The 26,922-nt window shown below is 36.9% G+C and overlaps 1 protein-coding gene across 8 annotated transcripts; it reads right to left on the minus strand.

Moving 5' to 3' along the window:
* Nucleotides 1–30: 30 nt before the first annotated feature.
* Nucleotides 31–17,786, minus strand: LOC117409602 (SH2 domain-containing protein 4A). 8 transcript variants are annotated; one of them, XM_059012859.1, is made up of 11 exons: nucleotides 17,553–17,786; nucleotides 17,300–17,373; nucleotides 16,111–16,186; nucleotides 14,234–14,579; nucleotides 13,398–13,557; nucleotides 9,235–9,397; nucleotides 6,623–6,764; nucleotides 6,145–6,340; nucleotides 4,705–4,835; nucleotides 1,396–1,616; nucleotides 31–1,016 (listed from the first exon to the last, which is right to left on the minus strand). In XM_059012859.1, exons 4-11 carry the CDS (start codon nucleotides 14,406–14,408, stop codon nucleotides 924–926), a joined length of 1,281 nt encoding a protein of 426 aa, XP_058868842.1. In that variant the 5' UTR covers nucleotides 14,409–14,579; nucleotides 16,111–16,186; nucleotides 17,300–17,373; nucleotides 17,553–17,786; the 3' UTR covers nucleotides 31–923. The 8 variants fall into 8 exon arrangements, with proteins under 8 accessions (XP_058868842.1, XP_058868834.1, XP_058868823.1 ...); XM_059012851.1 differs by having other exon boundaries at nucleotides 16,111–16,189; XM_059012840.1 differs by having other exon boundaries at nucleotides 17,300–17,461.
* Nucleotides 17,787–26,922: the final 9,136 nt, after the last annotated feature.

The following is a 26,922-nucleotide window of genomic DNA, read 5'->3' on the forward strand; positions in this document are numbered from 1 at the left end:
GTGCCTTTCTTTTAATGAAAAGTCATACAATTGTATTCACATCTTTATTAAATGATATATTAAAAACATTTACTCATTTAATCACACATCTATTTCACTTTTTCTTTAGTCCAGTCAAGTTTGTTCAGACACATGCTTTTTTCTTACCATACATTATGTACACAATAAATTGCCTATTTTTTATAAAACTGTGTTTGATTCACCCTGGCCATAATCACAAAACTGATATTGAAATAGGTATTCACCACTAAACTTTCTTTAGTAGAAAACAGCATTGACATAAAAATAACACTAACACGCACTGTCTGTAAGACATTGAAGCGATTAAAGTAAAATGAAACCTGTGTATACAGATAGCTTACTTGGCTGCGATACTTCAGAACTACAGAATAAATCATCATTCTACTACTAAGGCCTTAACAGGTTAATTATTATTATTTTTTGTTACTGTATATGTATATTTTAAAAAAAAATGTATGGACAACAATAATATTGGTGTGCACAGTACAACTTTTTTTAGTTTGCTGTTTAAAAACAAAATAGTAGCAAATCATACAATAACAGGGATGGATAGTAGTAGTTTAATCCATTTTTGGTTTTATTATGTTAGTAAGACACACCTGAGCTTGTTACCTATACACTGTGGCTAACCAAGCTCATAGTAAAACCTGGAATGGGTGAAACAACTATGCAATAGGAGGCTTATTTCCATCACTGACTCCATAAAAAGCCACTAACCCATCTTTTGAAGACAGTGAATACAATTGTTTACCTCTAGCCTTTGCATCCAGGTAAAAGATTACTTTATAAGTTCAGGTGTGTTACTTTAGTAGAGAAGTGTATGACCACAAGTACAACATTCTAAAACCACAGCAGCCAGTGATTTGACCTTAATCCCTCATGGCATGTTTTAGCAATCTCTGTCATTGAAAAAGATCAAAGTAATCCAGGCAATTGCCCGTCTGTCCACAGGGTTCAAGAAGCTGTTCTCTTCCCATCATAGTAATTGGCTCCACCTGTTGGAAGAAAGAAATATGTTACACAATTTACCAACGAATCTGGTTAGACGCACTTACAAAATAAGAGCTACCGCTTTCAATAATCAACTTTTCTACATGTATATAGACAAGACAGGTTCCTATACTCTTAAAAGCTATAGCATTTTATTGCAGTTGTATAAGTGATTCTCTAAATGAGCAACATACATAGGTACTATTTCCTAGATTGATATCTGGAAAATGGTTTTACGATGTAAAAGAGAAGGTCCATGCTCTTGTCACCAAAATATGGATGGCCTGCTGTGAGTACACAAGCTAAAAACAAATCATGAATTTGCTGCATGTTCCATAAAACAAACTTCAAATACTGGTGCACACAGAAACAAGAGGAGGTTACCTTGTGATACTCAACAAGATCAGATAGCGTTGAATGCACCAGCTGCTCGACGCCAAGAAAACAGTAGGAATCCTCAGAGGCATCGATGAGAAAATGTTTGAAACTGTCTTGGCATCGGTAGGAAAGCACGTAGCCCATAATCTTCTCACTGACTCGGATCAGAAAGGATCCTTGCCCCTTTGAGCTGAGCAGATCCTCTGCCTCCTCTCTCGATATGATGCCTTAAGAAATCAGGAAAAAAATAATTATTTAAAACAAAGGCTGAAAATGTAAAAAAAAAATTTTTAAGCTTTTCTAACCATATGAAGTAATTTACCAAACACCTGGGGTTTCAGAAAGAATGTCTGGGAATGGAAAAGTGTTTATAAAATTTAGACTGGACTAGAAGTCCTCACATTTGATCCATAATTATAAGTAGGGGTCTACTTAAAATCGCAGTAAATGTACATATTTTTCGCGGGTAGGTTATGGAATAAAATTAGAATTTCGCTGACCTGTTTAAACATTAAATAAACTTCAGTAGACAATATTTCAGAGCACTATAAAAGCCTACAAATAGTGGTACTTGCTTCCTTACTAAAACAGAGTGCTGTCATTTGTTAAAGGCAAGTATGCAACATCCCCCAGCAGTTGCTGCCGACATTCTTTGTCTGGTGTGGACTTGCCCATACATTGAGACTGCACGTTCTGCATCCACTGAATTGGTTGGAAGTGTAAGGCAAAGCTTTGTCAAGTTATACTTTATTTATTTTATCAGTACCGAGTCAAAACAAAGAAAACGTGCCTATTTGGGTCTCAAATTCTAACTGCGTTTAAAAAGTAAGCAGCAGGTTGTTTAAAGCGAGGTGGCTGTGCTAGATCGTACCTGTAGTACTGATTTAACTTGGCTACAACTGAAAGGAATACTTTTTGTCTGCGCTGACTTTCCAGTTTGACTTTACGTTCCGTTTAGCAGCCTCTGTAGTAGCCATTCGTTTAATGTGTGGCTATATTCTGAGGCTATATAGCGATCGATCACATTTTCTCCAAAGACACATTACAAGATGTGCAAAACAATGACCTCCATCTGCATGTACAGTTTCTTTGGGAAATATCTTGAAACGATCATCAGCCAAAATATACCTGGCTTTTTTTTGCTTTGTCAGTACAGGTCACAGTTGTCAATTGAACAGTAAACAAGAACGTTAACCGTGTTGGAGTATTTTTTTGTAAATGTCATTTGTTTAAAGACGTTTTTTGTTTGTTTGTTTGTTTGTTTGTTTGTTTTGCCTAAGTGCAATGCTCACAGGACGGCAAAAAGACTGTCTATAGAAGGAAGATACGTAGTTTGGTTCGCTTGCAGTGTGCATTTAACACCAGTTTTTTTTTTTTTTTTTTTTCTCTCTCCGTACTTGTCCGGTATGCATTGGCCCCTAAAAGAGGTGAATTTCGCCGTCACCCCTCAATTTCCCAATTTCCGCGAAATCGCGATTTAGGTAGACCCCTAATTAGGAGCATCTAAAGCACAACATTATGTTACATTAAAAATCCCCAATTACATAAGGTATGAAGAACTGAATTACACTGTTAAGAAACCACAACTACTGTACTACTTACACCTCATGTTAAATCCCTGATATTTCAATTGGATTCACTAGTAAAAGTTTACTTAAATGTGGAGTACAATTCAGAACACTGTATATCAGACACTGGCTGCATTATATATTTGTTCTGCTCTTTCTTATCCACCCAGATAACTTTGAAAGCTAAATGTCATATTCTAGTTCAGATCTTCATAAACAATCCCGCATCAGTTGGCCTACTTGATTTCTTTATCAAACTTCAACAGAATGAGGAATGTGTTTCATGTGGTGCTAAATGCAACATTTCTGACTATTCCTGTCCAATGAGATCCCTCTCGGTCCTCAGAACTGTAAAATAAACCCCAAATCCTACGCAAAACAGGCTTTAAATAATTATCAAATAAATAAGTAGTTTAAACAAGTCTGCTGCTTAAGTCTGAAACACGTTTATAAAGAAGGAAAACTGTACTGAACTCTCTCCACACACACTCAGACAGGGATTAACATCCGAGTCATGGGCACCTCTATTGGAATTTTCACCCATGTTATTGATTTGGGCTTGTCCTGTGTTTCAAGGGGAGAAGGAAACTGCCACGCTACAGTAGGTCAGCAAGGTGGACCCTGACGAAGCTTAAAACAAGGGATACGGAAAACATGCAAATGACTCTTACCAACAAAACCACGAGCAGAGATGTTTGTGTTTTTTTCTTTTTAGGAATAACATATGTTTCCTAATGTTGTACAGTACAGTACATAGTTGTGGACTTTAAAACAGGGAACTAAAATGTTGTTAATATAGTCAACAATAATAAACCAGTGTTTATTTAACCAGGATAATAAATCATTTGGGGGAAAAAAAAAAAACTGTCTTTTGTTATGAATGGTGTCCTGGCTCAACATCAGCATAACATGACAGAACTACAGTGAATTCATATGAAAATACAAGGATACACCAGTGGGTTAAAATTGAATAATCTAATAAAAATGCCTGCAAATGTTAAGAGTTCGTATTGCTTGCACGTTTTTAAAATAGTTCCTGTCGATGTAAACGATTTCAGACTGTACAGACTTGTAAATGATAAAGACCAACGGGCAATCTTTTCAATAGGTTTCAGTAAAGTACCTGACCCTACCTACAGGAGGGCTGTGTGCAAAATACAGGAGAAAAGGAGCACAGGTCTCAGGTGGGGTCTTAATACCTGCTTGGTATTAAGGGAGTGAGGTTGCACAGGAATCAGTGTAAAATATCTATTTAATCAAAATAAATGAAATAAGCTAAAGGTTTTTAAATAAAAAGAATCAGATTTTAGCCAAATGCAATCCAAAACATCTAGAGGAGGCTAGGAGTGTATGAGTTTGGGAACGATCAAGGCAGTCACCTTGTTCATCATGTAGAGTGTGATGACAGACAGCCAGACGGATGGACATGACTGGCACGAGGGTCCCCTTATAAATAGACTGGTTTGATCTGAAAACCATTGTGTGTTAAATGTTGCAGACAGGATTATTGTTTGACTGAATTTTGTCTTATTATCAATAGCTACTGTAATAATATACTCAACAATGCTGAATTTAAAAATACTAAAAGAAACTCAAATTCAATGACAAACATTTTGACTTGAAGTCATGAATTTCGTTTATGGTTTCAGCCTATTTAAACCCCACTGAGAAAGCCTGGGATGAGTTAGGAAGGACACTTCAACAGCACCAAGGACAACCTCAAAAAGCAGACATATATGCAGCTCACCATGAAACCAAGGTGCAAGACGCTCAGTGTGCTTTTCGTAGCCAGCTCGAAGCGGGATCTGCTCTTCTTTAAACCACCTGATGATGACCTCTCGGGTCGAGGTAGAGAGTGTCCTCTGGAGTCCTGACTTACTGGAAATCACAACAGGGAAAATATTATTTGGCTAATCGTTAACCTCGTAGGAAATGATTAGACTGCAGCAGGTGTAATCAGCACAAGCAAACAGGTGCTTGCTGGGAAAGGCACAAGGTAACCGTTTTCATTTTAACACATCTTCTACCAAGGTGGAAAGACAAACAATGCACGTATCTCAGGTTTCAGCAAGGCTGTGAAATATTAATATTTATAACACTGCAGCTAATCCAACAATGTCAAACCAAACTGAAACTCACTATACAGTACATAGTTATTATTTTTTCAGTTACAACCACATGTAAATGATACTGAACAAAAGGCTGTTCACTGCTTACCACAATGTAAATTCAACACTAGATTATACAGTAGTTTGAAAGAAAAAAAATTACAAATCTTTATCATTTTAATTATAATTTTAATGTTAATTTGCTTTGCTACAGCAGCAATTGCATATGCCATAAACAACCTCCTATTGGTCAAGGGAATACCTTTTAGGTTCAAAGAGAAAATAAGGATTCAATGAGGGATAAAGCTTGTGTGCACACTGTTAAAACATTAGGGAATGTAAACCAAATTGTAAGAAAACAAGGGCTAATTTGCAATGAACTAGTGTGCACTGAAGAGCCGACTGAAAGACTGTACCAAACAGTCAACTGGGATCCACATGTTACGTTGTCAGTTTTATGCAACGTTACAATGAATGTTACTATGATTTTCATTGGTCATTGCCAAGTAATTGGCCTGGACAGGTAATTATTATTATTATTATTATTTGTTTATTTAGCAGACGCCTTTATCCAAGGCGACTTACAGAGACTCGGGTGTGTGAACTATGCATCAGCTGCAGAGTCACTTACAACTACGTCTCACCCGAAAGACGGAGCACAAGGAGGTTAAGTGACTTGCTCAGGGTCACACAATGAGTCAGTGGCTGAGGTGGGATTTGAACCGGGGACCTCCTGGTTACAAGCCCCTTTCTTTAACCACTGGACCACACAGCCTCCTCTTACGGAATTAATGGAGAACATATTAAAATATAGTTTTGAATTGAAAAGCAAGGGTGCTTGACTACAGAGCATTGAACGTGTGTCATAGCTGGCCTTATAAACAGTAAGGCTTGTGTTTATTTATTTATTTTTGTTGAAGTGAAGTGAGTGACATCAAGGAGGTTTGAAAAAGCTATGCACATTTTGCCATCAACATTTTCAAAATTGTAAATGTAAATTTGAAAAAGGCCATCATCGTAGTAATGCACAAGCCCGTTCTGCACACAACCCCTTATGTAGACTGAGACGCAGCTCTTACCTTCCAGTCACGTGACCACGTTGGATGTTATTTCTTGGCTTCGGTTTTGGTGGAAGAGGCTTTCCACCACCAAATGCCTTTGACATGGCCGCCACTCTACCATGTTCAACAGCCTTCAGCGAGTGACGCTTGTGGTCATCTCTTGCTTGTTTCGCAATAGACCTCCTTCGCACATCTGCTGCCTTAGACTTCCTCACTAACCACAAAGACAAGGAGTGCTATAAGCTTTCTGAACTTCAAAACGAGTGCTATTACAGTACAGAACTATTTTCAGTCCCCTTAGGGGCAATGGGAATTTCATTTTATTATTAATATTTTTTTTATCCACTACATGCTTTGCGTTATGGAGCTTTTCCATACAAAAATAAAGGAACACAGATTTTTACTGTAATGCTGTATTTTTGTACCCCAACTAATTTGCTCATGAAGACATTCCTGCTATTCTATTCATGTATTTGTTATATCAAATGACACCTACGTGACTCCTGCCACTCCTTGTCTTCTCTCTTCTGCACGGTTTGTTGGACTTCCTTGAGGTCCATATAAATCTGCTGGGTTCTCTCTTCCTCTAATCGTTTCAGTTCTTCCTCATGTCGCCGTCTCTCTTCTTCCTCCTTCATCTGAAATGAACAAGACCAGTATGTAACATAACCATCAACAAGAGCCAGGGTTGGGTTGGGGGGGGGGGGGGCAGGTCAGGAGGTTAGGGGACGGAGGGAGTAGAAGAGGGAGGAGAAGAGGGTGGAGGTAGCAGAGTCTACAGAGAGTTGGGAGAAGGAAAAGGAGGCAAGGACAGAGGGGGAGAGAGAGCGGAGGTTACGGCGGGAGATGACAGTGGGGGTAGGTGCAGTAGGGAGAGAGGGGAGAGACATAGAAAAAAAGAAATGAAATAGTGATCAGAGAGGTCCAGAGGGGTGACAGAGAGGGTGGAGGGGTAGCAGGCCATGGAGAAGGTGAGGTCCAGTTGACGGCCAGCTTTGTGGTCTAGTAATGTGCGTCTGAAGAAATATCCTGGAGTATATTTTTAATGGAGGTGTTAAGACAGGATCCGGTCAGAATGTTTAACTAGCTAGCTTCCTGAAATTAATTATTATTAAAGTTAAAATGTTGAATACAATCAAATGAATACCTAGCACACTTTCTTTTTACTTTAGCCTACTGGTAACACAAAATAAATCATGCTCCTGCATTGTACACATTGGTGTACAATGCGAATAAAAGATTATTTTAAATTGAAACTAAATGATTTTAGGGTTTTTTTATTACTTGGCCTACTTAGTAGCCTAGACAATTAACACACAATAGATTATGGTCGTATACAGATGCTCAGAATGAGCTGGATGGGTTAGTGGCACATGTGTGCAGTCTATTGCACTGACTTAAAATGTCTCAAATACATTGAGCACAACTGGCAACGCATGAGAAAAAGCGGACTGGAAAATGCCAGCAACAATTGCAACTGTTTAAAACATGCTTTAAAAGTTCTTAACAAATTGATGCAATTGTAAGTGTCGCAATTGCTGGCAGCTATAGTACATCTCATTATAATATTTGAGAACCCTCATTTGCACTATATCGGTCCCCTTTTTGCAAATTTATGCAGGAATGCCCATAATTGCATATTCATGAACAGCAAAGAAAAAACACTGCCACAAAGCATTCTGTTAAAGAAGTCGCTAACAGCATTGTGCAAGTTTAGAACATTTCAACCTGGACTTCCAACTCGTTTGCAACTGGTTTGTGACTATTGCGACAGGCGCAACACTTTAGTGCATCTACCCCTTAGTGAGTTTGCTAGTTCTCAAATACACTGTAACCACATAAGCAGGGGGGTTGTGGTGACATCAAGCACAATGGGTTGGCATTTGAAAAAGGCCTTAAATACCTGTAGTCAAACCATATCAATTTGTCCTCAATCTCGACCTGAGCTCTTGAGTTGCTGGACCCAGCCTTTGCAGCTCAATCCAGAATCGAGACTCTGCCTGAAAAACCCTCACCTACTTGACATGCCCTACCTGCTCTGAATTAATTACATCTCAAAGAAGAGGGGAAGAAAACATTAACTGCCTGAAAAATAGATGTCATAGATGAGTTGAAGTAGAATATGCATGTACTAGGTGGTTTAGATTTGTATGCCTGAATAACACAGCAGTGTTTCATGATAGTTTTTCTTATAAGAACTGAGTTCTCAAAAATAGGATTTTCGTTTTAAAACAATCACTGTAGGAACTACTTTCAACACTTCTTTTTTGCAAAGCTTAAAGAAAATAGGATGACATTCGCAAATAGTATAAAACTCTGTTGTAAACTGTAAAATGTTTTTTAAGATTGAGATGCATTCTGAATAGAAGCGTTGCATGTTCTTAATTAAATATAGCTTCTCCGAAGGAAGCTGTTATTCTAATATGAGTGTCGTATCTGGTTTTTTGTCCCTCTCAAAGTCTATTGGGTTTTTCGGCTAATTTGACTCAAGCCCAGTGCATGAGTAAAACATTTTTAAACCACCTGGAATACTGTTCCTCTGAGCTCTACCTTTATAAGGCTGGAACATGACAAAGCACAAGTAGGCATTGTACAGAATTGCAAAGTAGAGTAAAGCACATTAATAAACATGGTAAACCAGGGTAAAAGCATAGTATAACCACGGAAAAAGCATGATACAACTGCAAAAATACCATGGTCAACTTTTATAAGAGAATATAAGAATATCAGAAGAGGAATCTTGGAATGGAATCTCCCACAGCCCCAGATGTTTCTTAAAATATGTTTCCTAAAAAGTAGCTCGCTGTGTGCTGCATTCACCACATACGGAGTAACAAATGCCCTTACAAAACCTTTTGTAAGGGTATTTCTTGTTTGTATTCTGTAACTAGTCTTTACCTGACACAATGGTGTCAGGTAAAGACTAGTTTTATTTTTGTGGTTTATTTTTAAATATCACTGGATTAAGCATAGTTTAAAATATTTCACCAATTACCGCTTTTATAATTCAGAATGTATTCATTTTAATAATATAACTACTAAGTTTTGTACAATTTCATGTTATCATCACTCCATTAACTGTTAAGCCAGGTACTGTATGTGGTTCACCTTTAATTCCAACTCGGTTCTCTTCTGTTCAGCAGCCTCAGTTAGTCTGGCTTGCTCTTCCTCAATAGCCTTCTTCTTCCAGCTGTCTAGAGAGCTGTCAATCTGGGGCTCCAGGGACAGTGCATTGGAAAATCTTTTAACCAGCTCCTCCTCATTCCTTTTCCTTAAAAAAAAGTGAAAAGTGGATTCAATATTCCATAAATACGTGTAGACTCCCCAAATTACTTTACAACACAACACACTTATTTTACAATTAGGTGGTACATTTAAAAAGCGTTCGAGATCTTACCTTTTAAAAAGATTGGTACACATTTAAGTTCATCTTTTTCCAATAAATCATATCTTACATATTAAACAATCTCGTAATGAACTCAGCCCAAAGAGCTCTAGGCAACCTGGCATGCCTAAAGTTCCTAAAAAAGGAAGGTTGCTTCACTCCAGTCCGGGTATGCAGAATGCTGCTTTTCATGATTTAAGTGTCTCTACTGTACAAGTAAAATAAACAGGGAAATCTGAAGATGGTGAAACGACTGCAAACATTTTTAAAACGTTAAAAGCCATGTTCATGTTTATTATGTATGAGGAAATCAGAGATACTGTACTAAATAATGCAAATTAAGAGCTCTTGATATAATGTGAATGGATACATACAGTACTGCAGAAGGGAACTGACCAAAATAATTTAGATACAGGAAGGTAATCTGGTAACCTGTGTTGATGCAGTTGATCTGTTTTATTGCCTATTGAAATTGTCTGGAATTAACTGGACAGATGAGTTAGAGTCGTAAGCATGCGAGACCACTTTAACTAACAAAGAGCCCTGAGCAATGTTTAAATACAGGTAGTGCTTGCTGTCTGTGTACATAACAAATCTGCAGATTCACTCACCAATACATGACATGGCATCAAGGGTTTAAAAAAGCCCAACCTTACACAATACAAACACTTACATATATAAACAAACAGTATGGAACTGATAAACGTTTGTTTCAACACTTTCTCAGTCACACTTTTTGTAGTAAGGGCTACCTGTAATCTACTCTTACTGTCTATCTCGCACACATGTTGGATAATATCACTGGCTGTAGGTGGGCACACAAAATATTGTCATCTACAAATTATCTACAAATGCTTTAGCCAAAATGACTCCATCTGTGCGAGGTTATCAAGGGGGGAACTAGGTGGTTTAAGAAATTAAGAAAACAAAAAGGTAATTCCATTAATATGCTGAAATGGGGATGCGAAATGGAAGCCATTGTCTTTGCTATTTATGAAAAAACTAAACGTGTATTTGAAACCGAGAAACTGAAATTTTAGCTGATTGACGTCTACAGTGATCACATTATTTTGCAATTTCAAAATGTACAGTACTAAGGACAAGGTCGGCAAAGCTATCAGATTTGCAGGGTTAATGTACAATACAGAAACTAAAAAACACACACATACTGTACCAAGGAGGGGCATCATAATCTCATAATACATAAATACTGTACATAGGTTACATATTTATGGTACCTAAAAAATGAAGAACAGGTTTGCCGCTGTACATGCTTTGAGCTTGGTTAGCAGAGGTGGGAAATTAGACAGCAAATTTTAGAGGGAGTGCCTTAATCTGATAAGCTGCCACCTACTGTAAATAGAAGTCTGGTAAATATGTAACCAAACCACTCCCCTGAACCTCCAGAACGACATGCATATTATAATGCTATAGTACTCAATGGCTTCAACTGCAAACCTAAAAGTATGTTAGTATTATACATGATAGCTATATAGTACAATGAAAACCCAATTTAACCATGAGCTACATATAAAATGTGTGCATGTGATAATGTAAACGTGATATATGTATAGGCAGGTTTCTATACAGATCCCAGGTTCTGATGCTCTCACTCTGGTAAAGGATGTTGGTTTAAAGGTTTTATCACACGTGGATAAGCGGTTCTCTAAACCTATGTAAAACGGGTGGGCGCCATTGTACAAGCAATAAAATAACCTGACTGAAGGTCCCCTGGACTAGATGCCATATAATCTCACAGAATTACTCTGTCGGTATTTCAGATCAATAGAACAACACAGCAGCACAGCATTCACATCGTGCATCAGTTCTGAGCTACCTGTACAGTACTATTAAATACCATTAACTTAAAACACTCTTTCAAAACCAGTGCGAGGGGAGGGGGTTATCCAGTATCCACACTGCACTGTATTATTTTTGTGATTCATCAATAGAAACCATATAAGCCCATATTTTCAAAGCTCCTACTACAATGGATATTAAATTAAGTGGTTACTGGATAATAGTTTTCAAAGGCTTGTTAATTATCCCTTTAAAATTCACAGAAAGAAGGAAAGAAAGCAGAAGCTCACAAAGTAAAAAAAATAGCAGAGTTCTTGCTCTTTGAAGCCTTTCTGTTATCTGGTAGCTGACAGAGGTTCATAGTGAGGTCATGTTTACTTAACAACAAACACTGGTCTACAGCTATTGGAATTATTGAATGATTGCTCTAGTAACCCCTTTCACACAGGTGAGTTATGACGGCACTGATGCGGCACTTTGGTCTGTGCGAATTGCCTATACCGTAACAGAGCCGTCATATTGTATGTCGTCTCTGAACTACCTCACGTAAGAAGCAACAACGCTTCAAGAAACTGGCCCCGATCAACGATCTAGTCAGCCTACCACTTCCAGACTTCCAGAGCCAATCCTATAAATTACCTTCCCAGCCATCTCCTCTCTTCAGCCAGTAAACTCCAGGTTGGAAACCCTATCTTCACTCCTATTCAATTTACCATCTATCCTGCCACACGAGTCTTCCGATCAGTTCCTGGTCTTCATCACACACTGTCATGAAAACTGCACCTCCAGCTATCTACAATCAAAACATACCAGGCATCCAATTCAACCTAAGACTAAACAGAATCAACTGGCCGCCTATCACCGGACTACCGCAAGCATCTTTATTATTATGTAGAATTCAAAAGTCCTCACCCAATCCTAGTAAAGCAGACTGTCTTCAACAAGGAGTCCATTCACTACCATAAGATTCCTTTGATCTGTTGCGCCCACAACGCCATCTTCAAGTGCTGTAATACGGTATATTAGAACTGCTCCAGAAGACCGAGCTGTTACTCAACTAGCCATGAGTCAATAGAGTAGGGGGCTGGTATATTGTATTCATTTATTTTGTTTATTCCTGTACTTAAGTGCACTTAAGCTTCATCACGGTCCACCCCGCTGGTCCTGGCATCATCAGATCAGTTCCTCTTTCACAGGGTGGTGGCTGCTTCTCCCCCGAACAGGCAGGACCAGCGGCCAAATGGTCCATAATCACCTCTCACCATACCCATACAAGCAGTCATGATCCCCACATTGAATTGCCAAGATTTTTTTCATCACCCTATAGAATTAACTACGTTTGCTTCATAAAGTCGAATGAAACCTCCTCAATAATGTTACGTTAGCATATTGAATTACTAACAGCTTTGCAGTTTCCCATATATTTAACGAAAAACTGACAAATTACAAAAGATTTGACATTTTCAAAATCTAACATGAAATAATGTACTACTATTACGGCTTCTGGTACACTTTTGCAATATCATTTTGTTTCTTTGATTACATGATGTTAAATAAAAGATTTAAAAATTATGTTCACATTTTTTTTTTTTTTTTTTTAATGATTTATCAATCCTAAAATTCTAGGTGATGCAAAACATTTCCCCAAAGCTGTAGAGTTTACTTTATGAATCAGCATAATATGTGAACATAAATAGACTACACTCGCATATTGAACATTTGTGAGGATTATTGACAGGCCTTGACAATAATACATATTTTAAGCTACCTGTTCACACAAAACCAAACATATAAACTGCAAGTCAAATATTTGGAAATGAAATTGTTTTTGTTTCACACAAGAGACTGTGTCAGGTACAGCAGAACTGACAAGCTGCACACTAAATACCAGATGAGAATGACCTGGGCTACTTTCTCAACCTTTTATACAATTCAAATGAATGTATTCCTCTCTGATTAAGTTTTTTGCACTCTTTTTAAAATAGGGTTCAATTACTTTATATAAATAAAAAAACTGAAGAAAAAGATATCAAAAGAATTGGATAACGGCAGAGCACAAGGTGAAGCACTGCGAGTGAGCTGGTACCTGATCTCCTCTGCCTCTCGCTGTGCTTGCTGGCGTGCTCTCTCTGCCATGATGTCATCACAGATCTGGTCGTAAGTTTTGTCTTGAAGGTGTTCTCCCATTACCCAGACCCACACATCACTGTCTGAACCCAGCAGCCACTTCACTGACTTTTCATTGGCTGCAACATAAATCAATGCATGTTAAGACTTCTGATAATTGGACTATCAGCTTAGAAATTTAAGTTGAATGCACTTTCCTCAGCTCTATCAACATATTTTTTTCCTGTGATTAAACAACCAGCTAATGGCTAAAAGTGGCATGGTTTTACCCAGAAGACACAGAGAATGAAAGTGCAGAACAGATAAGATTTATGGAAATATTTTATTAGGCTGGTTATTTGACACACGGTACCCAAGAGGAGGTCATTCCACCCTGAACACAATTTTTCTTCATTAGGCAGAATTTTGGAACAGACCGTTTTATAAATATTGATGCAGTTTAATTGAGAGTGCCTAAGTAACCTAGCCTCGCAGTTGATCAAGGTGTCAGCTACAATGTTTTAGGAAGTCTATACTTGCTAGTGTCATTCTAAATGATGCTAAACTAAGTTTAGTTTGTGCACACAGTTGAACAAGATATGCAAAAAGCTTTTACTAAAAATGGAAGATTAATATGAATCTGGCATATAGAGCAGTATGTATTTTTTATTGTGTACTTGGTGTACCAATGGGATCCTTGGAGCTCATGTCTTCACAAAAAAGAAAATAATTTTAAATGGAACCAGCGTTTCACATATGCAGCCACTAAATACTATACATGTTTTATCAACTCAGTGTTTAAGATCCAGGTCTTACCTTTCTTTGATTTCTTCTCCAGCGACTGCTCTTTCTCCAGCAACGCCTCTTTTTCCTTCCATCTCCGAACTTGCTCTTCCCTCATTTTAAAGAAGAGGATCTGTTTTTGTTCTTCATTTAGCTCAGCCAAGAGTTCAGGCTCAATGTACATATCGGCCAAAATCTGCTCCAACATGGCGAAAGTCACGCAGCTCAAGCTTGCTTCAAAGTCTTCTAAAAACACAGCAAGGACCCACAGTAGACACTTTACTCAGCACGCTGGGAAATAACGGCAGGAACTGAAGGCTGTAACTCTACAGCTTCATTTGTAGCTTGTAATTATATCCTCATGAAGGTTGTTTCAATCCTGCAAGGAAACACTCATAATTAAAGTGGAGCCATCTCAACTTTTTCAACACTGCAAAACTGTGCATAAGTCAAGGAAAGACAACTCTATTCAACACAGCAGACCTAGACCCATTTCGAATTTTATTTATTTATTTAGTTATTTTTTAAAGCCAGGTTTCTCGCAGGGGGTTATTTCTGTATATGTAGCCTACATTGTGCTGAAGGAGTTAATCCCTAACAAAGAGATCTTATTTTTATTTCTCAAATACAAAGCCTGCGATATAGGTACTTCTTTTCAGGATAAATCGTTATTCATCAAGTCAACTAATGATTAGATGTTCTTCCTGCTAGCAGTACAGGCACTGGATGAAGCTTACCAAACCAGACTGTCCAACCATGGACATGAAAAGCAAAAACAAACACCACAAAAAAGTCACAAAGAAAAAGAAAAGTTTAAGTGGACTACACACCGCTTCAGGGTTTTTTGTGTGTGTGAATGAACAGGTTACATATTTAAACACTAGCCTACACATTTGTTTTTGTACTTTGACTTGCTTCAACCAAAAACTACTGAATGTCCGGCCTTCACCAGAGCCATCCGTTGACAGCCCTGCTATACAGTATTGTGCTATAGGGTTCTAGGGTGGTGAACATTTGTGTTTGTCGAAATATGGGCACAAGCAGAAGTGAAGGGGCTGTGGCTGAAAGCTGAGGTCCGTTTAACTAATGTCAATATTACCCATACACCAACATTCACCGTCCTACAACTCTATTATATACTGCTTTATAATTAACACACAACTTACAAACCCAGCTAGATTTGTTTTCTAATCATTTTACCTTTATTTAGTTCTTTGAGAGTTTCACTGGAAAGGGAAAAGGTTGATGAAGAGAATACCGGTCAGTGGCTAAGCTACAAAGACGATTGTTATGTCACCATTTTGAATGGACTTTGCAGTTTAATGGAATTCCTAGAGGTGCCTCAGGTATGATTTTTTAAAGCAGAGGACATCAACCATGCCGATATGGCGAACACATCACGGTAAAGTGGCATGGTTGATGTCATGAATAGGATTTCTCTGTGATGTGTCGTGGAATACACAATCCTGAGCAATCTATAATATATACAGCATATGCAATTGCAAATGGTTTTTATATGAAGTTTACCTTTATTGTATTTAATTATTAAATGCAAGGCTTTGTATACAGCAGCAATAGAACTCCAAAGCAGGCTATTTTCATTAAGTCCCATTATTTATTACAAACACAAAATCTACGATCAGGAGTCAGTATTAGGAGCAGGTTTGGGGTCCATTCCTGTTTTTTTTTAAATTCCAATTCCATTTTCAATTCCTAACCCCCATTGGAGTTTGTGAAAGAACCTAAAAATGACTAATGTCTATTTGAAACAGGAATTACTGACCAAAACACACAGGTGACATCACACAAGGAAGTTCAGTAATGACAACATCATGGAACTTTTTTCCTAGAAATGTTTAAACTTTCAGATAAGAGAATGTTAATCAGTTTAAACTGTAAAGTCCACCTACATGACAAATGCGGCAGAATTTCCCCACCCACAGCATTCAGATGTAAACTCATATGTTTATAGCAAGACAATTGATGCTGCTTTTTAAAAACAACAACAAAAAAAAACATTTTCTGTTACTACAAACACAAGCAAAAATAAATAAATAAGGAAAAAACATGCTATTCTTGGAATAAGATATTCCTACAATGTGCTTGTAAAATGAACTACCTGCGAAATTCAGAAATGCAGCAAAGAGAATTTATAGATATACTGGTTTATAAATGTGTTCTTCATTACATTATCTAAATAAACATAAAAAAAACATTTCAAAAGCATACATGGTAAAATACAGAATTTTTTTTTTGTGTGAACAAAAGAAAGCACCGCAGATGTTAGAGGCATGTCACCTGCTATGGAATAGTTTATATCATGGATATAGCCAGAGGTTAAAACAACTTGGCTTCAAATTATTATTATTATTATTACTAGACAAACACAGGAGAGGGGACTTAATTGAAAAATAAAAAAAATAGAATACTGATATAAGACCAAAAATCAAAGAAAAATAACTCAATGCAAGTCACATGGCCTCAATGTCAGCCATCACATACATCAACGCTATGGTTACCACAGGTTGAGCATTGTACTCTGCAAATACAGTATTACGTTATTAAGTCTCTACCATACGAGTCTTTTTTTGCAGCGTGGCTTTGTACATTTACTGCCGCAAAGTACATTTTTAATACATTACCTATAAAATGACTTTTTTATTTTTATTATTGCATTTAAAATCGTGGTAACTTGAGGTATGGTAACACACAAGTCCAAATCAAGAATCATTAAAAACAAAGAGCTATGACTTATTTATGAAGCAAATTAACGCTGCAGTGACTTGCAGTCATTTTAAACGGGCATTAAAATAATAATTTTAAAACCGTATTCTTCACTGTTAATTCCATTAATTCGTAGTTAAGCCGTGTGCTTTATCAGCAAACCTTCTTGACTAGTAAAATACTAGTGTTTACATTTCTCAAATGATATAACTTACTTCATAATGTCACCCTGTGTGGAAACTACCAGACCTGACCAGTTTATTAAACAACTGTTTTTTATTTTGTTTTACAGATTATTGAATACAAAAAAAGATATTTAATTATATTAAACAAAACAAATCATGGATATAGATTTTTTTTTTTTGATAAACTTACCAAAACAACGCTTTAAGTTGGGTTGTACTTCAGGTCATTCAAAATTATTTTCTTCTTGACGTCGATATATTGTCCTGGAAAGTTTAACTGGCATTAGTTCTCCACAGCTGCGAATAATTATTTTTCGCTTCCCCCTTCAATGCTCTTCAAATGGAAGTAACACTACAGAACAAACATGAGTCATGACGATTAACCCGTGTTTTGATATGCGTCGCAAACGAATACGGCGAATCATATTTAAAGCTCTTCTTACCTGTACCAATGCGTTGTTATTCATTATCGTTATCATCACACATATTGCATGTTTTCAAAAACAGCCTGCACTCACTGAGTGGGGGGTTTGATCCGTAAGTAAGTGTGATTGCACACAATCCACCCATCTCACGATTCACCTTTTACAACATTTCCATTTCCTCAGAGCATAACCTGTAAACTGCATACAGGTTTCAAAGAGGGGGGAGGTATGTAATAACTGCCCCAGAGGAATGTTAACAAGCTGCACTGGAAAAAGGTCTGGTTAAGTAAGGGGAAGTATACTAAACAATTGAGGGATTATTTAGCAAACATCATTGACGTACTGGTATATTGTAGTAAAAAAAACTTATTTTTATTATTTTTAAATGTAAGCTTTTTATCTGAGTATAATTTTACAATTAAACTGTATATTTTATTTTTTTATTCCGATTTTATTCCGGTTTTTTTTTCATTTTTTCATTTTTACAAACCTGCTTTTTATCTTAGTTTTTTCTCATTCTATAATAAAACCACATTTTTTTGATACTTTTTAAATCTAAATATAATTAAATTTTGTATATGACTGTTTTTCATTTTCATTTGTATTTTTTTTTTTTTTTTGTGTTTAGCGCTTTGGGATCCTTGGGGTGTAAGGCACTATAGAAACGTGAATTGCATTGTATTGAATCAGAGCTCTGCTAATACAGTTTCCCATTAAATGTAGTGTTCCCACCTGTTGTTATACATCAAAAGGCCCAATACCAAAAAAGAAACTGTGCCTTAAGAGTGTGTAACTTGTACTGTATTACACACGTGATGCTCCAGTGCACTTAAATCATGAAACAGAGCAGGACCTTGAGGTAGAGCAGGGCTTGGCAAGATATTTTTTGTTATTCATATGAACTTGAATCATTTTTCAATCAGTCTACAGCTAGATACTCATTCTTTTCAATGCCCGAGAGTTTAGTAATAGTATAAGCAAATTATCTAAGCTAATAATTCATGAGCCTTGTTGATTTTTGTGTGTGTTATTGTTGTCTAGCCAGGACATCTTTGTAAATGGGATTTCAAAACCACTGAATATGGAAATGAAAATGAAATCATGGCTCTGGACAACAGACAGTGACCTGGGACCATCAGAAACAAAATCCACTGGCAGCACGGGAAAGACCCAGGATTTGAAATGCACTCAGTGGCAGTGTTCAACAAGGTGTACTTAAGATTGTCCCAGTTTTCAGCCTACAGTGCCAGTTTTGCTACTGTATTAAGATTTGTTAGCAAGTTAACAGAAGACTAATTTATTACATTGTAGTAGCACCATTCAGAAATACAATAAACAATCTTATTTGTTTAATAATTCTGCTTATGTGTTTGTTAATTCATATTGTGTTTAACTTCCCGGGCCATGTCTCACTGACAAAGCCCTTGCCTCAGTTCCAGGATGAGAGGCAGTCTACACAGAAACATGGCTTGATAGGAAGACTCCAGGCCCTTGCCTCAGTTCCAGGATGAGAGGCAGCCTACACAGTAACATGGCTTGATAGGAAGACTCCAGGCCCTTGCCTCAGTTCCAGGATGAGAGGCAGTCTACACAGTACCATGGCTTGATAGGAAGACTCCAGGCCCTTGCCTCAGTTCCAGGATGAGAGGCAGTCTACACAGTACCATGGCTTGATAGGAAGACTCCAGGCCCTTGCCTCAGTTCCAGGATGAGAGGCAGTCTACACAGTACCATGGCTTGATAGGAAGACTCCAGGCCCTTGCCTCAGTTCCAGGATGAGAGGCAGTCTACACAGTACCATGGCTTGATAGGAAGACTCCAGGCCCTTGCCTCAGTTCCAGGATGAGCTTTCCATCCTTATACATTTGCTAACAATTATAAAATGCCCTTGACAAACCCATAAAGAAGTGTTCCAACCCATGCAATATGTTTCAGCACATAATGCATTTTGTATGTATATATCACCCAATCACCCACCCTCAGGTGTTTTGGAGTAGATACACACTGTAGTGGCTACTGTGCTCTGTTACAGTCTGACTCTTTTAGTCACATTTACATATACCTGTTGTATTGGATTTCCGATGTCTCCAGGAACCCCTTCCCTTGTGATGCAATTGCATATTGTGACTTAGAAGAGTAATCATGTGTTGCGTGCAAACCTTTACAGTATGTTCAAATGGAAGAATTTGTAGCCCATAATCTGGTCACATGATTTACAGGCACCTGTAGATCTATAGCTTGGGATTCTGCCATTAGCCAGATTTATAATCATAGGTGTTGTGTTATATAGATATAGGTGTGGGAAATTTGCTTTGGTGCTCATATTATAGGGGTGTTTCCTTACTTTAATTATACTCTAAGCTGTTAATGTCCAATATGAATTGAGCAAGAAACTATTGTTGCAAACATTATATAAAGTTACTTGTATTATAGCAACATTCCTTCAACATTTTCTATTCTTCCAAACACTTTTGTGAAATAAGTGCATAAAAAAAAAAACTAAAGGAAAAATTCCATGCAGGCGCCCTGAGCATGCACCCAGCGCGTGTTTATTTGTTAAGATGACGCATTGTAATTGGATAGTAAGAGTTAAAACTGCTCACAGCGCTCTCTGACTGCTCCGGCTCCACAGGTACATTTTCAGAGTGTTTCAATATGGCTGCTGTCACTCTGGCTGGGGGGGTCGGTTCAGACCCCTTCATGTTAAGATAAAAGTAAAAGCATAGGAAAGTGTAATAAAACACAATGAAAGCACGGTAACATGTTCTATAATAAAGTTTAATAAAGCACAGTGAAAGCTAAATCATAGCTAAGCATTGTAAAGCACAGGGAGGTATTGTAAATCATATTAATAAGCATGGTAAACTATTGTAAATGCATAGTATAACCATGGGAGAATCATGGGGGGAAAACTGCAAAATACTGTGGTAAACTTTTATAAGGACCCCCTAGGGGGTTATTGCACTAACTCTTTAGAATATTATATTTATAATTCATTTTAAATATATTTAAAAATAAATAACCAATATAACTGGGTAGTTAGTTAAAGAATGCACTAAGGACATACTTTGTTTCAGTCAAATATCCAGTGTGAGAAAATGACTGGAAGATGTCACTTCAGCAGACAAACGCTCCATTTTCTATATTGAAAGAGTATGAAAACACAGTGGGAGTTAGAGTCAACATGTCCACTTCTTACAATCTGCACCATTCATATTTAGCCAATATTGTTAGACTTTTTCTGAAGCAGTGCTAGATTTGCCAGGAAATCCAAAAAAGAGAAGCAGGAGGCATTCTACAGCTGGTCGTCAAACTACGGTTAGTGTTTACAAAGTAAAAAAATAATAATAATGAGATGTTAATGTGAAATTGTGTTAGTTTTGGCAGTATCGTTGCAGTGGTACTCAGCAGGGAAGACTGAGTAGGAAGGAAGTACATGGCAGATTGACCTCAGGGAATATACAGGCAATTAAGAGACCTTTGAGGGAAGCTTGAACTCAAATTTCATGGCTTTAAAATGCCCCCTCCCCCCCCCCCCCCTTTTTTTTTTAAACAGTTGAAGTTTCCCTTAAGGCTTTGAATCATTCTGGTCTCATTTCTTAAGTTGTTCCCTGGATACTGCCTCAGTTCACATGTTTTTTTTTTTTTTCCATTTATGTGATTTGTGTCCAGACTCAACTTTGTTCAATGACTCTGTGTTTGGTGTGCTTATGGAAAATCTTCGTAATGAGAAACAAAAAAATAGAAATTAAATGAGAGCAGTGGTATTTATATTGGAGTAGAAAGCAGTGATGTACAGTGTGAGGTACTGCTGGACAATTACTGTTAACTACATTAGGAATAGGAATACCTTGATGACAAACCAACAAACCACGCTGGAGCCAGTGACCAAGCTTCTTTGTTCATTTTCCAGTGCTCACAAGGTTCTGTTTAACAAACAATGTGGAAGGTTGTCTGCGAAAAGAATAACACATTTTTTTTAATTTTAATGTTTTTTTTTTCTTTTTTTCATTTAATTTGATTTAAATGATGTTTCTAAAAAGTGATTATTCCAGATTATTTTATCAATGTAAAATGACAAAAACTGCACCTGTGTTCATGTGTCACCTATGAACTGAGGTTTAGCATCACATTGCACTGAGCTACCTAACTGGTATTTCATTATTATTTGGCATGTGATTTCATTGTAATGTCAAACAATCACTGCTGTTGGAATCAGTACAGACACCTGTCCTGTGCTACAAGCTGTGGCGTGTTCAATGAGGCCAACAAAGCTGTTCTATTCTGTAACCATGGTAACCCAGACACTTCTATATTGCAATGACAAGGGTAAGGAAATTAATTATCTCGCACAGCATTTTTTTTTTTGTCAGCAAAAGTGACCAAAAGAGAACATTTATTTTATTATATAGGATTTAACTGCCAGTTACTGTACCTCACATACACTGTGGTTATGGACATGTTATATCAAATCCAAGTTTTTTTTAACACAATCCCACAACAAATAGGTTATATATCTCTAAAACAAGCTTTTTTCCTCCCCAAAATGTATCACCTTGTAGATTATGTTAAAATATATATTCTGTTTAAATATATACTGTTGGAAATACAAGTTGGAAGACAGCACTTTCAGCAATGCTGTGGTTATATTCTGTTTTAGACACAAGATGGCGATCACAACGAAGTTTATCCTTAAAACAGTTCATTCATCACTGATGTAAAATTACAAAAATATTGCTTCCTGCATTGTTATAAAAATATCCTCTACAAACATAAAACTCTTTTAAGTTGAAAACTGGCCATTTAAAAAAAAAACATGCTGAACAACCTAGTGTATTAAATCTCTTGAGAATAATATAGTGGAGGCAGTAATATGCACTTCACAGGTTACTCCATATGGAGAATTGTTCATCTAAACTTGGTATGAACCTGTCATAAATTAATGAGAATATGAGATTCTGGTGATATAGGGAGTGTCTGTCTGTCCATCCATCCATCCATCTGTATGTCATACTCATTCACACACTCACTTGCAGCCAGTTATAAATGAAACCTTCAATGTTATAAGGGAACATTTTTCTGGACAGCTTATGGGTAAAGAAATGTAAACCAGCAAATGAAACAAAGGAGGATTCATTTAAAATGCTGCTGCAAAAACACTCACCAAATAGCTCTTGCAAGACCTTTGCCTGAGAAAACTGCAGTGATTTTTTAAACTTAGAAACTTGTTTGGTATCAACTGGTATGACATATGTTGACTTGGTATCAACTTATTTTGAAGTGTACAAAAAAAGAGCAGTTTTAATAGTGTTGATTTAATAATTACTGAATGTATTGAACAATAGTCTTCACTTCTACTGTGCATCCCATCTGTTAGGAAATCCATTGCAAAGTGTTCATTTGCAGGTCTCTTATGCAAAACCTTTGCGTGATAGAAGTTTATGAGCAACCACACAGATGGTACTTTATATTACTTTAAATACCAAATGAATTCTATGCACACCAAAAAAAGATGTGGAAGAGTACATTTGTACCGTTTGAATGTTACAGCCTGCCTCCAGTAGATTGTTGATTGTTCAGAAACATAATCAGATGACTCACTTATGTGGCCAAAAAACAAGGAGAATCAAGCCTGGATTTTTTTTTTTAAATAAATAAACAAAGTAGATATTGTAAACATCCTTTACTATCATTTTCAAACTGAAACACATGTGCAAAATAGAGAGCTGCTGTGTGTGTTGCTAAAGCATGGGGAAGGTTATGAATGAAAGATAAACAGACACCATTACTTATGTTTCATATTGCAGCACAAGATAAGCCAGGGAAGCTTCATAAATTTGGTAAACTTGTTATATTATTCTGTTGTTTAAAGTAATATAATGCCTATATTTCTGTCAATATTTCAACAAACTGGATTGTTTTAATTTAGATGTATTTCATAATTTCATATAATGCCTGAAATTATCTAAATTCTTCAGAATATTTTCCTCCACATGCATAACTGAATTTGTACTTAATGCCATGTGTGACGCAAACTAGTGTCTATGGGAACATGTTACTTATTTATTATATATATATATATATATATATATATATATATATATATATATATATATATATATATATATATATTGCCCCAGTGCAAACACTGCATGTGTAATATGTAACCTTACAATCTCACAGAAAATGTCAACGCTATGTATTATAAATGTCATTTTGTTGATGAACTAGGTCATCATCAATGTGATAGCTAACAACCTCCTGTGCCTACAATAATATCTACACTTGGGTTTCTTTGTCACCTGTATATGGCTGAATAAATTGTCTTTCTACACTATAGTTACACTCATACTAAAGGTTTATTTTAATTTGTATAATATATTCCTTCTGCCTGTAATTAATTACATTAATGAGGGAGCAGGACATGATCTTAGTGCCCCTGGCTTGCAGCCTGACATGGTATGTGTAATGGTGTGTTAGAATCTCCTCGCTACTGAACTTTATTCACCTGCTGATTTCAATTTCTGGTCTGATGTTTCACAATCGTGCGTATGGTGCATTGGGTTAGTATGCAATGTTCGTCATTTGGAAATACCATTAATATTCATCATTCAGCTTTTAATGAAAACCGTGTGGTGGAGCTGGGCACAGCCCTGAGAATGGCTTTATGTTACTGAGCTCATGTCTGTATTAAGACAATCAGGGAAATCAGGGCAATTTAATCTGTCATCCATTGCTATACAACACATCCCCATGAACGCACCAACAGGGTTGGGACAGTCTGGGGCTAGTTCACCTCATCACGATTCAGCAGCCACTACAGATCCAGCGCCAGACAAGTCCAGAGAGCTCTCTGGCTGGGCCCTTGCCTCCAGGGTTCACCAAGCTTGGTAAAACTCATCACTTTGGTTTTGCAGGTGAAAAGAGGCAATTGGTTTGACAGCAGGAATTAGAATTGAGCATTTCAAATTGTGTATAAAAAATGTATAAAAAATAAATAAATAGATGCATGCCTTATGGCCCTTATTAACATTTCAGAACTGTGGCACTGGTACAGAACAAGCCACACAAGGATGCTATAACTACATCCTATAGGGGGAGCTGTTGAAACCCATATGAGCACATGTGCTAAAGACCTCATACTTTCAGCTTTCTATGGTGGCAACATAAACCACAGCATATGTTGATATACACCATGTGACTTTATGCCAGCCTTGTATAATTCAATTTGGATTTGTTATACCTTTATAACTCTTGGTTGTGATTTAAAAGTATCAGTAATCTAGTATACAATGTTATAAATTAAAATATGAATCATTGTAGTAAGTAGTATTCAAAACACAAAGACATTCTAAAAACTTAGGTTCTACCATATATTCCTTACAGCCTTATGACGCTGTTGAATGATTTTATATCAAATTGCTTTAATTATTATTATTATTATTATTATTATTATTATTATTATTATTATTATTATTATTATTCTTTATATATGCAGTTACATCTACTGAACAATCCTCAAATTAATCCCAAAATGACTTGCTTTTCCACAGAATTGGAGCACTAACATCATCTCTTAGTCATGGGGTGCAGTTTTAAGGGAATAAATGTTTCCTGCTTCCTTTTGGGAAAACTATAATTTGGTGATATTTACAAAATGGTCGATCTTATCACAGTGTGTGCGTGACACTCATTTTTAAATATTTGTTTTCTTATAACTATTACAAGTGAACCGTGTAGACATGTAGTACATTAGAGGCACTTGCTTTAACTGTTCCCCAGGAAAGATGAGAGATTAGCATACAAGCTCAACGGGGCAGGTTGACTGTATCGAGTCACAGGAGGACATGAAGAGACATTAATACTGTAAAACAGCTCACAATGGGAAAATGTAGTGGTGAGTGTTGTGATGTGAGGTTGGGATTTTATTTAGGATCGAAACCCCCAGAGCTAAAAAGCATGTTGGTCTTTTGGCCTGGACCAGCATTTTTTGTGCCACATTTCCATGACATTCCATTCTCATCTCCTTCCAATATCAAACTGGGGCTGCGGCCGGTTCCATCTGCAGTTAATCTGCAACCAGATATAACACAAAAGTGAAAGGTCACGTGTATGTATCATGTTTTTTGTTTGACTGCTATTTATGAATTAATTCACCAGCCTGCAATATTTCCCTGACGGTACATTATACTTACAGCCTTGGTTCAGCCGATATATTTGTTTCTGCAGTTGAAGATTTAAAACCAGTGCACTGGACACTCATTAGGTACGTAACTTCCACTATTAGGTAACTTTCACCAAGGGGGTAGTAAGAAAACACTAATAAGAAAACACTTATTAACACTAATAAGAAAAAAGAAAATCCATCCAATTCAGCATTACTGACATTCACAGTTGCAGTTGCATTTGGGGTTATTTACCATTCTTTAAAATCTCGACAAAGCGGCTCTTTATTTGCCAGTTGCAGTTGCAGTCTGGGATACAGATTCTCCGACTGGTCAGCTGCTTCATGGTTTGTTCACAGCACCGTATGTCCCTACTTTCTTTCCTAATAGTTCATCATTAAGTGTTTTATGTTCAGGCAGTTCTGGTTTTATTTTTTCCATAACCATAGCTTTACTGAGTGATTAGAGGACAGCCACAAGAGCTGTTGGCATCTGTGCTGCCTTGCCGTGCTCAGAGGTTAGTCAAGAAACCGTGGCAGGAGCTGGGCTGGGAGCCCATTTCCCAGAAATCCATTCACTGAAATGGTGTGCACTGAGGCTGTTACTAAACAGGAGGAAAAAACTTTCACTTTATTGTACAATTCTCTTTCTTTTTAGGTCTGGAACTATATAGTACACGACAAAACAAGAAATGACAGGATATTTGTAGCAATGAGGGCAAATACATGCACCTCAGTTGCTTCGTTCTTCTTTTTATATATTAATAATGCTAAAAAATAAGTAAAGAAAGACAAAAGTTTTTTGTCTTCAGTTTTGTCTAAAATGCTTATGTTATGATTTTTTTTTCACTGGAGTAAGGTACATCAGAAGCACAAATGCTTTAAAATGGGTATTACAAATATAGTGCTTATTTTCAAAGTCATTGAGTACATTGCTCAATTTTTCAACTGGGAAAAAAACCTGGGAAAGTCATACAAATAACCCTAGTATGTATTTAATTGAAGGCAGTTTAAGTAAGTTAGGTTGTTTATTTATCATTTTGTAACTTGGAAATGTTTCTTTTTTTTTTTTTTTTTTTTTTTTACCTTTTCCAAAAGTTGAGTAGCCATCCTATAAACTTATACAACTATCAAAACGTTATTACATTGTCAGAGTATAAATGATCACTCGACATCTGGGGAGGTCACTGGAGGCCAGTGTTCTCTGGTTGTGTTAGCTGCCAC

This window comes from Acipenser ruthenus, chromosome 1 (assembly GCF_902713425.1).
Source record: "Acipenser ruthenus chromosome 1, fAciRut3.2 maternal haplotype, whole genome shotgun sequence".
Classification (NCBI taxonomy): Eukaryota; Metazoa; Chordata; class Actinopteri; order Acipenseriformes; family Acipenseridae; genus Acipenser; species Acipenser ruthenus.